Here is a 12,123-nt window from a genome sequence, read left to right on the forward strand (position 1 = left end):
TTCAGCTTCCACTTTTGCCTGCTAGAACACTTGTTCTTGGAACCCAGCCACCAGGCAGTGAGGAAGCCCAGGTTTTTCCAGGGAGAGGCCCATTTGGAGCAGGACTAACAGCTCGTACCAACTTGCCTGCTGTGTGAGCCACCCTGGAAGTGCTTCTGGTTCAGTCAAGCTACCCAAGCTGACACAGCATGTAGAGAGATGTGCCTTCCCTGCCAAGCCCTGCCCAAATTGCAGATTCAAGAACTAAATAAATGATTATTGTCCTTTTCAGCACTAAATTGAAGCTGATTTTTTATGCACTAGATAACTGGACTAGAACCCTTCTAATCCCATATTCACTCTGCCTTTCTTCCTATCAAGGTGGGTTCCTGGACCTCTCTGAAATATTCTGCCAGTATCTCTGTCCAGTGTCATTTACTTTCCCAAATTCTTCTAATGACAGAACTACTCATTTCAGAGTTCTAGATATTCAAAGTTCTCATTACTGCCTCTGAGGCTTGGTTTCTCATCTAAAAAACAACAGTAATAAGACAGCCTACCTTATACACTTTATCATTAAATGAGATAGTCCATGTAATCATTTAGCATCACGCTAATGACATTTTCTCTTGTTATTCTTACTAGGTTTCTTGCATTCATATTCTCTATTCTTTAATGCACTAATTTTTTTTTTTTTTTTCTTACAGCTCAATGCAGTTCGCAGGCTTTCTAGGCCTGGCATGCTCCCCTGACCAAGTCAGATTCTTCTTCATCCTTAAGGATGCCACTTCTCCTTTGAGGAGCCTTCTCTGACTTCTCAAGCAATTAACGCCTCTCTGTGTTCAAATAACATCTTGAAGGAACCTCTACTATGTCCCTTAACGCACTGAATTGTAATTGTTGACTTGTCTCTATTCTCCACTGTACTCTTCAGTTCTTGGGAGGCAGGGTCAGCCTCTTTGTATCCTCATCCACTAACACAGCACCGGACACTTATTAAGTTACCGTCTACTGTCTGTGCTACTGGGCGAGGAAATTCCGTAGCTAAGTAGTTAAGGGGTCCATGTTTTGGCAGATCTGCCTCGGAACGAAACTTCCCACACAACCTGGGGAAAAGGGAATGTCTCTGAGCCTCATTTGTAAAGTGGAGGAAGCACCTTAAGGTTGCTATGATGAGAAAGTAAAATAATACCGCATAAAGTCCATCACATAGCAAGCAATCAATCATCAGGGTGTTACGAAATGGTTCCCCAACAATCCGATTTTCGGGTACCCTCACTTTAATCCTTTAGCATCCCAGCACTCTAAGGGTAATCCTTCTTTTAGGGATTACTCTCTAATCCTCCACTCCTAGGTCATTCCTCCAGCGATTCAATCGGCAAGTCAACCGCTAGGGCCAGGCATTCAGAAACCATTCTTATTCCCCGCCCCCAACTCTCTCCAAATCCTTTTCTTTTAGCTTTCCTAGGACTAAGGGGTGTACCGAAAAGGCTCGACTTATGCAAAATTTAGGCACCAAAATTCTGGCTAGAGTTTCACTGGAAAACTTTAGAGACCCTACTTGGGAGTTTCGGTGTTTCGCTTCCCTTTGAGGAAGGAGCCCGCGATCAGTTTGACCTGTCTTTTGCCCACCGCCAGCCCAGACCGCGCGCAATGCAGTAACGTTGAAAGAGCCAACGAACGGATGAATGGGCTACGTCGGCGGCCAGGCCTCTGTTACGTCGCCCAGTGGCGCGGGCGTGGCCGCGGATAAGAGGCCTGCGGGGCGCGGACCACTCAGTGCCACCAGCGAGCGGCAGGATCGGCCACGAGCGCCGGAGCTCCGCGCCGCCCCGTGCCGCCTCCCCCAAGTCCCTGCCCCGCCGAGGCGCGTCACTTCCGCCACCCCGAGGCCGGGGTTGGGGCGGGGAACGCGGGGGAGGGGGCCAGGTCCGAGGGAAGCCCGCCCGCGCCCGAGCAGGAACTACATTTCCCGAGGGGCCTTGGCGGCGGCGGCAGCGGAGGCGGGCGCGGCAACGTCCCCCGGAAGTGGAGCCTGGGACTTCCACTCGTGCGTGAGGCGAGCGGAGCCGGAGACGAGACCAGAGGCCGAACTCGGGATCTGACAAGATGGCCGGGCTGCCCCGCAGGATTATCAAGGTAACCGCCTGGGCCTCCCGCCTCTGTTCTTGCCCTGTCGGCGTACCGGGCGGCTCGGCCCCTCGCTTTCTCCGGCCCGCGGCCCGCGGCAGGAGGCCCGAGGCAGCGCGGAGAGGATTTGGATGCGGCGGCGAGGGAAGTCGGGTGCTGGGGAGGGGGCGCCGGGGAGACTTCCGGCCGCAGTGGGGCAGCCGGGTGGCGGCGATCGGGGGCCCCCAGGAGGCTCCCCCGCGAGCGGGGAAGGCCTGGCCCGCGCCTAGGCGGAGGGTGGGGCTGCGGTGTTGCGGGACTCTGGTTTTGGGCGCGGGCCTCCGCGGCCTCTCGGACCACCCCAGAATAGAGGCCGCGGGCGCGCGGGAATCTCGGCGGGGCCCGGACTCCGGGCAGGGGTTGTGGCCCGACGCGGTCACTCGGCCTCGGAGCCCAGTCTCGGCCGGGGCGGGAGTGCAGGGGTGCGGTAGTCGCAGGTTCAGAATGAATGAACCGGGAGGGTGAGGCCGGGCGGGGCCCTGTGCCTCAGGAGGCGGCTCCGGGAGGGCCGCGAGTCCTGCAGCGCCCGGCACATGCTCGCCCCTTGCTGCTGGGGTCCAGGGACTTGGGGGCTCCGCGCCCCACCGCCCTCGCTTCCGCGATCTCCTCTGCTTTAAATGCGTTTCCGTTCGTTATCTCAGCGAAGTGATTTTACTCTGCTTGGCAAACTCTTCGAGAGCTGTTTCTGTTTGGAGGAAATAGTTTTAACGCGAGACCGGGCGGGAATTGGGGGAGAGAGGTATGGGGGACCTTGTGAAATTTTGGCCTCTGGATTTCCTACACTTTTTAAAAATCGTTTTTTGGTTTCTTATGAATATATACTTTGACAAGTACGAATAGAACCGTAGAAAATTCATCTTGGTTTTGTAAGTTCTTTACAGAAACATCAAATGCTCAGATGTGAAATGTTCCTTGAAGTCCACGAAGACAAAACCTTGAGAATTTTTGGTCATTTTTAATGAAGGAAATTAGTTGAACCTCTGTGTTGCTCACTATGCGAGTTCAAGTGCCTAAATTGCAAAAACATTTGCTGGCTATAACCTGGTGAACGTGTATTTAACTTGTCGTTAAAGTTTGGGGGAAGATGCAAGCTAAGTGAAGTGATAGGCCTGTTGAAGGATGATGTATTTGTGTAGTGTTCCTGCAGTTGCAGTGAAATATATCTGAGATGGGGTGTCTCTGACCTAAAGGTTCTTGATTTAGAGAAATACGACGTGTTTTGTAAGGTAGAAAGTCTTACTAGAAAGTACAGAAGTAGGACAGATTGTCATTGTGCTCTGGAGTCTGAATGATACGACCCTTCGTAGTGTTGCATAAAACAAACCTTCATTTGTTGTATTAAGGATTTGTCTTTGACTCTGTCCAAGGCAGTTTAATGGCTGTGTGCTTTGGAGGGTACTTACGATGTGGTTTTATATGTAATATAATCGCATGGCCGCAATGGTCATGTTTATGGAGGCTCCAGTTGAATATGAGGGATGGAGGATAGGGTTATACACAAAATATCCTTGGATTTTTATTTACTGTTATTCAGGTTATCGAATAGGTACACAGTACACATTGACATTCAAGATAACTCTCAAAAATACATAATGAACTAAATACTTTACATATATTTTTCCATTTTTGCTTAAGGTTGGATATATTCTGCAATAATATGAAAGCCTTGGATGGGAAAAATAAATTCTGTGGGACTTTGTATATGAACTTACAGATAGGACTTGAAGCAATAAGTTGAAGGCTTGAGATAACATCTCTAGTGAAAGTTTCCTTGGTTTGGATTTTATCTTGCAAGAGGTGGTTTTACTTCAATGCCATTTATAGCAAAAGGAACTGTTTTCTCCTGTTTCTAGGATGGATTGAACCATGCTTATATTATGTAGGCTTTTATTTTTTATATCAGAATTAAGAAGTTTGCCTGTTTTCTGTCAACTACAATACAGGGTTCTATGTGGAATATAATGGTGGTGGCAGTGGGGTAGCACTGCTGTCCTGAATGATGGGAACATAGTGTCTCTCATTGGCCAGTGTGATGCTTTCTGCCTCAAAAAGGGCATTATTTACATTTGCAAAAGACTTCAACCATTTGGTACCTGCAGAAATCTTGTGAAGTGAACGATACATGTTTTAGGGCCTAGAAACCCATTCAAAGGACTTTTCCTAGGGCTTTTCAAGGCTGGCAGAGGAGGCAGAACTTGGATCTTGACCCAGTGTGACCTTCCCCTGCCTCTTGTTATTGTGAAATGACATAATACATGTAAAAGTACCTTAACAACTGTAACTATACACATAAAGATGATTTTTTAAATTACTCTTCACCCAGTTGCTATTACAGTTAAATTCCCATTTCTTATCCAGCAGCAAATTCTGTAGGCTCTATTTTTCAAATCTCAGATAGTAAAGAGTCTGTCTGCAATGTGGGAGACCTGGGTTTGATCCTTGGGTTGGGAAGATCCGCTGGAGAAGGAAATGGCAACCCACTCCAGTATTCTTGCCTGGAAAACCCCATGGATGGAGAAGCCTGGTGGGCTACAGTCCATGGGATTGCAAAGAGTTGGACATGACTGAGTGACTAACACACACATACACACCCACACCCACTCCTGAATCAGATATGTTTTCCTCTCTCTGAAACCACTATTCAGTTCCATCATTTGTTGCCTGGCCTACTGTATTGATCTTTTAAACAGCAGCTAGTGTTACTTTTAAAAATATAAATCTAGTCATTCTCCCACTCAGAACTCCGCAGAGGTTTTTCATTGTGTTTCCTCCTAGCTACAAGGCTCTCCATGCATCTGGGATCTACCTCCCTCTGAGACCATGTCCTGCATTTCTCTCCTTGGGTCACCCCGTTGCAGCCATCCTGCTGCTTTGCTGTACCCTGAACAGTAAGAGGCTCTGCATGTTCAGTCACAGGGCTTTCCTTCTGTTTATCCCATTGCTTACTTTGCCGTATTACTCGGTTCTCGACTTACATGTCCTGTCCTCAGAGAGGTTTACCTAAACTGTCCTAAAACTGGGTCCTCCCCCCTCCCCCGTGCTGCTGCTGCTGCTAAGTCGCTTCAGTCGTGTCGAACTCTGTGTGACCCCATAGATGGAATCCCACCAGGCTCCCCTGTCCCTGGGATTCTCCAGGCAAGAACACTGGAGTGGGTTGCCATTTCCTTCTCCAATGCATGAAAGTGAAAAGGGAAAGTGAAGTCGCTCAGTAGTGTCCGACTCTTAGCAACCCCATGGACTGCAGCCTACCAGGCTCCTCCATCCATGGGATTTTCCAGGCAAGAGTACTGCAGTGGGGTGCCATTTCCTCCCCAGTAATTGCTCTTTATCCCCTGTTTCCCTCTTTCCTGTGTAGCACTCATCATTACTCAAAGTTTCCTCTTTGTCTCTTCTGCTGCTGCTAAGTCGCTTCAGTCGTGTCCAACTCTGTGCAGCCCCATAGACGGCAGCCCACCAGGCTCCCCTGTCCCTGGGATTCTCCAGGCAAGAACACTGGAGTGGGTTGCCATTTCCTTCTCCAATGCATGAAAGTGGAAAGTGAAAGTAAAGTCGCTCAGTTGTGTCCAACTCTTAGCGGCCCCATGGACCGCAGCCTACCAGGCTCCTCCATCCGTGGGATTTTCCAGGCAAGAGTACTGGAGTGGGGTGCCATTGCCTTCTCCGTCTCCATGAAACTCCATGAAGGCAGGAGTTTGCTCAGATCCCTCCAACACATCTACAGATCTAATGCCTAGACTTTGAAATACTGATTGAATGAATGCTATTCAGTCTCTTTGGAAGAAAACTTTAGGAGAGTTATTCTATATAATTTATTGTTACTGCCTTGTAGAGTCTATCTGAATTGATGTCTGAGCTGAAAGTTTGTAATTCTACCCATAAGATTCATTAAAAACAAAATAAATCAGTCTTTTGTTGACTAGGAAATACATGGAGCACTTTTGAAAAGTTCTGAAGGATACGTAGAGGAAAATTAAGACTCATCTGTTATTCAGCATTCTAGTTCCCCTCCCCAGACAACCACAACTTTTATTGTATGTTTCTCCTGAAAGACCAGAGAGACTTAGCGAGTCTGTGTTAGGCCTGTTCCCCTCCTCCCCAACAAGTGGGCTTCCCCGGTGGCACTATTGGTGTAGAACCCGCCTGCCAAGAGGAGTCATGACAACCCACTTCAGTATTCTTGCCTGGAGAATTCCGTGGACTAAGGAGCCTGGCAGGCTACGTACAATAGGATTGCAGAGTCTGACACAACTGAAGCGACTTAGCACACACACATCAAGTAAATACTATATCTTAATTCCTCCCTTTGCCCCTAAATAGATCTTTGAGGTGACTAGTTTTTTGTAAAGGACTGCTTTGTGAAACCTTGTGGTTAGACCTTAATTTTACTAATTGCATATTGATAACTTCTAGATTGTTCCCTGTCTTTTGCTATACAGACTGCTGTGATGTAGTCTTACACAGTGATATTTTGCAAATGTATGAGTTACACTACATCTTGGTAGTTACGTGTTTAGCTTGAATTATAGAATTTGCTTTTCTTTCCTCTTTTTTTCCTGGGCTAAACGTCTTTTAGTCTATATAAAAATGACAGAGCAATTAAAGCTTAAAGTCACATGGGGTGAAAGCTCCCTAAAATAAAAGGTCCTCCTTAATCTATCTGTCATAAAGAAGCAGAGTTGGAAACAGATAAAAGAGATCTGTAGTTGTGGCTTGGTTAAAAACAAATTTATGTGTTTTACATGTTACATTGACAGAATGATATTCCTTTAATTTTCTTCTCAAAATTAATCATGAAATAAATAAAATATAGCCTAAGCAAATAGTTACTAACTTACTCAAGGAGTTGACTTACTTGATTAAAACCTAGCTAACCAACCTTCTGAGATTAGAGTTTAATCAGTTTTTCCTATAATTTGTTTTTCTGTTTCATGAGGTTTAGTTTCAAATTCTTAAAAATGTAATTTGAAACTAAAGAGAACTGAAGACTCAGTACAATATCAGATTTCTTAAAAATGTAATCTGATGTTGTACTGAGTCTTGAGTTCTGTTTTTTATTTTAATAATTTTTATTTTGAAAAAATAGGGTTTTTGTCACTAAAAGTGATACATATTTTAATATCATTTGATATGTATTTTAGTACATAAGGTAGTTTTTAGTAAGTAATTCAGAAAACCAACCCCTTTTTTATGCCCTGAAAATCTTTGGCTGATAATGTGTTTTTTTCCCATTTAAGAAAAAAAAAAGGCATGAAAAACTTACCAAGATCTAAACCTGCACTTGTTATAAATTGTAATAAAAACATTTTTAGGAAGCATATAACCCTATATAGTAAAAATATGAGTAGAAACAGTGTGGTTTTTAGCTCTTGTGGTGGTGGTTCCAATTTAAGAATCAGGTGTATTTTTTGCATATGACTTCTGGGGATTCAGGTTCTTGACAAGCTTATTTGTGAACTCCCTCAGGCTCCATGGATTCCAGGTTGGAGTCCCTGAACTGCTTTTGGTGATGATTAAACTTTCAGGCTGTATGGATATTGTTTAATATACTACCTGATGTTTTGATTATGGAATGTAGGCATAATTGAAAGTAGGTTAAAAATAGCAGGCAGTTGAGTTTTTTTTAAGCTCCTCTTTGTCATGCACTTTGTTCAGCCCAGATTGATCAGCTCTCACACAACAGAAATTGAGTTTTGTCAAATTATTAAGTACTTCCTGAGTAACCAGCATTCTAAATAATTGTATCAGAAATATTTCTCATTTGCTTTGTAGAGGTTCTGAGTTTTTTCCACACTTGTGATGACTTCCAGCTTATTATCCTTCTACTTCTCTGATGAGGAGACTGTAGGCCAAAGAAGTTGGATGACTAAGATTCCTGGCTGGCAAGTTAGTATTTTTACTTTTTTCCCTGTGCTGTCACTAGTGATTTGTTTTACCTGTGTGTAAATGGATTTAGGAAGAAAATAACTTTCCTGCCTTGGATTCAAGTAGTATGGATTCTGAACAGCCATTTGAGTCTGAGTTATGGATGCATAAACAGTGAGGAATACATAGCAGAACCAAGGAAATAAGGATGGCATTCAGCAGGGGCTTTGGACATTACAGTTCTAGTCAGCCCGGTTCTCATGTGGCTGCTTAATGTTACATGATTTTACTTGTGAAAACCAAAGTGGATCTGAAAGGCACAGTGTATGTAGCAGTGTTACATTAAGAAATAAGGATTCTTTTTTTCCCCCCGTATTAAAGATTTCTTCTTGGTTTATTTGCAAATGTAATATAGGACATCAGTGTGGATTTACAAATTAGGAGATGAAAAATAGGGATTCAGTTAACTTCAGTTAAAATCTTAGCAGCTTTTTAATATGCTTCCCAGGTGAAGTTTTTTTGTTTTTGGTCTTTTTAATATTAAGTAGTCATCTTTGATTGTAGATTACGTAGGATGTAGGATCACCATAGTCTTAAGAGAGTGAGATCTGTGGCCCTGGCATTTCTGGTGACAGAAACTATTAAATGTGTGGTTGGAAGAACTGGGGAACTGGGAATCTACAGAAAGAATTCTTCATTATCTAGTTTTTCAAGAGCTGCACCACACCTTTGGGGTGTTGTATGTTTGTTAAAATTCTGGATGTAGCTATTGTAAAATCCCCTGAGGATATTTAGGAATAGACATTTTTATAATTTGGAGCTGGCCTATAACTCAGATGTTTCTGAATAATTAGAATTTGGCTGTAATTTGAAGTACATTTAGGTACTGATTTCAGAATCTAATGTTGACATATTTTGCCTTTTTTTTTTTTTAATTGACTATTTTGTCTTCATATTTTCAAATTCCTTTAGTAGTAGTCTTGCCTGGGAAATCCCATGGGCAGAGGAGCCTGGGGGGTTACAGTCCACGGGGTCGCAGAGTCAGACCTGACTGACACGACTTAGCATGGGATAGCGTTAGTTTTCAGTGCTGTCACAATATGCCAGTATCAGAGGTTTGGTCTGTTTTGGGCAAATCGGTTTTTGTTTTTAAGAGTCTTACAATCCAGTGATTGAAGGCTCTGTAGTCTAGAAAAATACTAGAAAGAAAGGCAATAAATGTTATCTTTGTGTCTGGAGACTATGGGTGCTTTTTATTTCTTCATAGCTTTCTAAGATTCCTTTGTAGTTTACACTAAGGAAAGTTGTTGCTGTAAAGTCAGTGTGTTTTTAGTGACCTTTAAGGGTCATTGGGATTACCATCCCCTTTACCCTCTTACCCTGTTGTTCAGTCACCGTGTTGTTCAGTTGCTCTGTCGTGTCTGACTCTTTGCAACCCCATGGATTGCAGCATGCCAGGCTTCCCTTTCTTTCACGATCTCCTCGAGTTTGCTCAGACTCATGTCCATTGAGTCGATGATGCCATCCACCCATCTCATCCTCTCTTACCCCCTTCTGCCCTCAATCTTTCCCAGCATCAGGGTCTTTTCCAAGAAGTTGGCTCTTTGCATTAGGTGGCCAAAGTATTGGAGCTTCAGCTTCAGTCCTGATGAATATTCAGGGTTGATTTCCTTTCGGATTAACTGGTTTGATCTCCTTCCTGTCCAAGGGACTCTAAAGAGTCTCTCCAGCACCGCAGTTGGAAAGCATCAATTCTTTTCACTCAGCCTTCTTTATGGTCCCAACTCTCACATCCGTATGTGACTACTGGAAAAATCATAGCTTTGGTTATATGGACCTTTGTTTATGTCGGCAAAGTAATGCCTCTACTTTTTAATATGCTGTCTAGGTTTGTCATAGCTTTTCTTCTAAGGAGCAAGTATCTTTTAATTTCATGGCTGCAGTCACCATCTGCAGTGATTTTGGAGCCCAGGAAAATAAACTCTGTCACTGTTTCCATTTTTTTCCCCATCTGTTTGCCATGAGGTGATGGGACCGGATGCTATAATCTTAGTTTTTTGAATGTTCGGTTTTAAGCCAGCTCTTTCACCTTCATCAAGAGGCTCTTTCGTTCCTCTTTGCTTTCTGCCATTAGAGTGGTGTCATCAGCATATCTGAGGTTATTGATATTTCTTCCAGCAATCTGGATTCCAGCTTGAGCTTCATAATGCAAAATTCAGACTTAAATTGGAGAAAAGTAGGGAAAACCGCTTGGCCATTCAAGTGTGGCCTAAATCAAATCCCTTAAACACCGGAAGTGACAAATAGATTCAAGGGATTAGATCTAATAGAGTGCCTGAAGAACTGTGGACGGAGGTTCGTAATGTTGTAGAGGAGGCGGTGATCAAAACCATCCCCAAGAAAACGAAATGTAAAAAGGCAGAATGGTTGTCTGAGGAGGGCTTACGAATAGCTGAGAAAGAAGAGAAATGAACGGCGAAAGAGAGAAGGAAAGATACACCCATCTGAATGCAGAGTTCCAAAGAACAGCAAGGAGAGGTAAGAGAGCCTTCTTAAGTGAACAGTGCAAAGAAGCAGAGGAAAACAATAGAATGGAAAAGACTAGAGAGCTCCTCAAGAAAATTAGAGATACCCCTTACCATTGGACAGTGGCAAAAGTGGCTGTAGTAAGCTAGAAAGAGCCCAAGGCCAAAGTTCAGTCTTCTATAACCTTGTGATTTGTCTGCCTTCTTGTTATCCATTCATAAAACATTAAATTTAAACATTAAGTTCAATTAAATGGATGTTTATTGACTGCATAGTATGTATTCACTAAACCAGGTAAACAAGACAGGTATCCTTGTCTGCTGAAACAGTTGTGAAACAAGAAATTACTGTGAGGTGTGTTATGAAAGAAGGAAAACCTGGAGTATACCATGGTCAGAGGAAAGGCATCTGCTGAGGAATGCTTTTAAACGTGAAGAGGAGGAGGGAGAGAGTGGACGCAGGGAATAGCAAATATGAATACTGGAAGGGGAGAGACAGGACGAATGTACAGTAGATTGCAGAAGTCCAGTGTGGGTGGTGGGTAGTGCCTTATGTAGTTCAGTTAGGGGCCTTTGCGTGAGTCCTGTTCAGTACTGCAGTTTGCCTCGAGATGGAATGCCTCTCTGGGGCGGCAGGTCTTCTCCTGCTGTCCTGGGCCCCTGGATCTGGGGGCGTCTGGGGTTCCAGTGAGAGGGAAATACAGAGCAGATGGGGAAATACATTTGAGGTGTCACTGCCTCAGACCGTAACCTCTCCAGTGTGTTTGAAACAAGATGTTTTTCATTCAGTAAGCCTAAAAATAGATTGTCTTATACTCATTTACATATTAAATTGAATTTTGTGTTTTCCACTCAAGGGAGGGTATATACCTACTTAATTTCCTCACTGCCTCAGAGAGACTAAGGAAAAGTACTTTCCAGTAAAATTCCCCCGGCACTTGCACATACTGTTATTCTTGCTTGGGCTTTAAAGAAGTCATTTCTTTTCATAGTGGATGGCACAGTGATTGACAGCTATAAAGCTTTTGAAGTCTTTTACCTTAGTTATAAAAGAGCTATCCCCATTAGGTGATAACCGCTGCCCCCCCAACCCCCCACCCCCTGTGAAGTACTGTCTACCCTGTCTTTATTGTTGTAGTTCAGATAAGGGTTAAACTAAAAGTGTTGCAATCTCAATTCAGGTTCCTGCCACTGACTGTGATTAGAAATCAGAACACTTGGCCAGACCTTGTCTGTTTCTTATCACAATCTTTTTCCCGTTTAACTGGGCGGGTTGCTGATGTATTGAGTGGTAGGAACTAGAAGATATTTTCTGTGAAGACTTGTTTATAATCTGAGCAGTTAGTTTATGGTTGTGCATCAGAACTATTTGGGCATTTATAAATTAAACAGTTGTCAGCCCCAGCTTGTTTTTTTGTTATGTTTTGTCTTAAGCTCTCCAGATGATTTTGTAGGGTGTACCTTGCAGAAACAGTGGCCTTGCATGTGCTTGGCTTCAGTGCAAAGGTAGGTAGAATGTGGTGGAATTAAAATCACATGTAAAGCTACCTTCTCATATATAGAAAACAGGCATCAGTGAGGACGTTGA

The 12,123-nt window shown here is 43.8% G+C and overlaps 1 protein-coding gene across 1 annotated transcript in view; it reads left to right on the forward strand.

Moving 5' to 3' along the window:
- The first annotated feature begins 1,960 nt into the window (after positions 1 to 1,960).
- Positions 1,961 to 12,123, forward strand: part of UBE2N (ubiquitin conjugating enzyme E2 N) — a 40,350-nt gene continuing 30,187 nt past the window's right edge. The window contains exon 1 of the mRNA XM_005889068.3: positions 1,961 to 2,118. Within this exon, the coding sequence (XP_005889130.1) occupies positions 2,089 to 2,118 (30 nt within the window). The 5' untranslated portion in view covers positions 1,961 to 2,088. The remainder of the gene's footprint in view (positions 2,119 to 12,123) is intronic.

The sequence above is a fragment of the Bos mutus genome, chromosome 5 (genome assembly GCF_027580195.1).
Source record: "Bos mutus isolate GX-2022 chromosome 5, NWIPB_WYAK_1.1, whole genome shotgun sequence".
NCBI classification, from domain to species: domain Eukaryota; kingdom Metazoa; phylum Chordata; class Mammalia; order Artiodactyla; family Bovidae; genus Bos; species Bos mutus.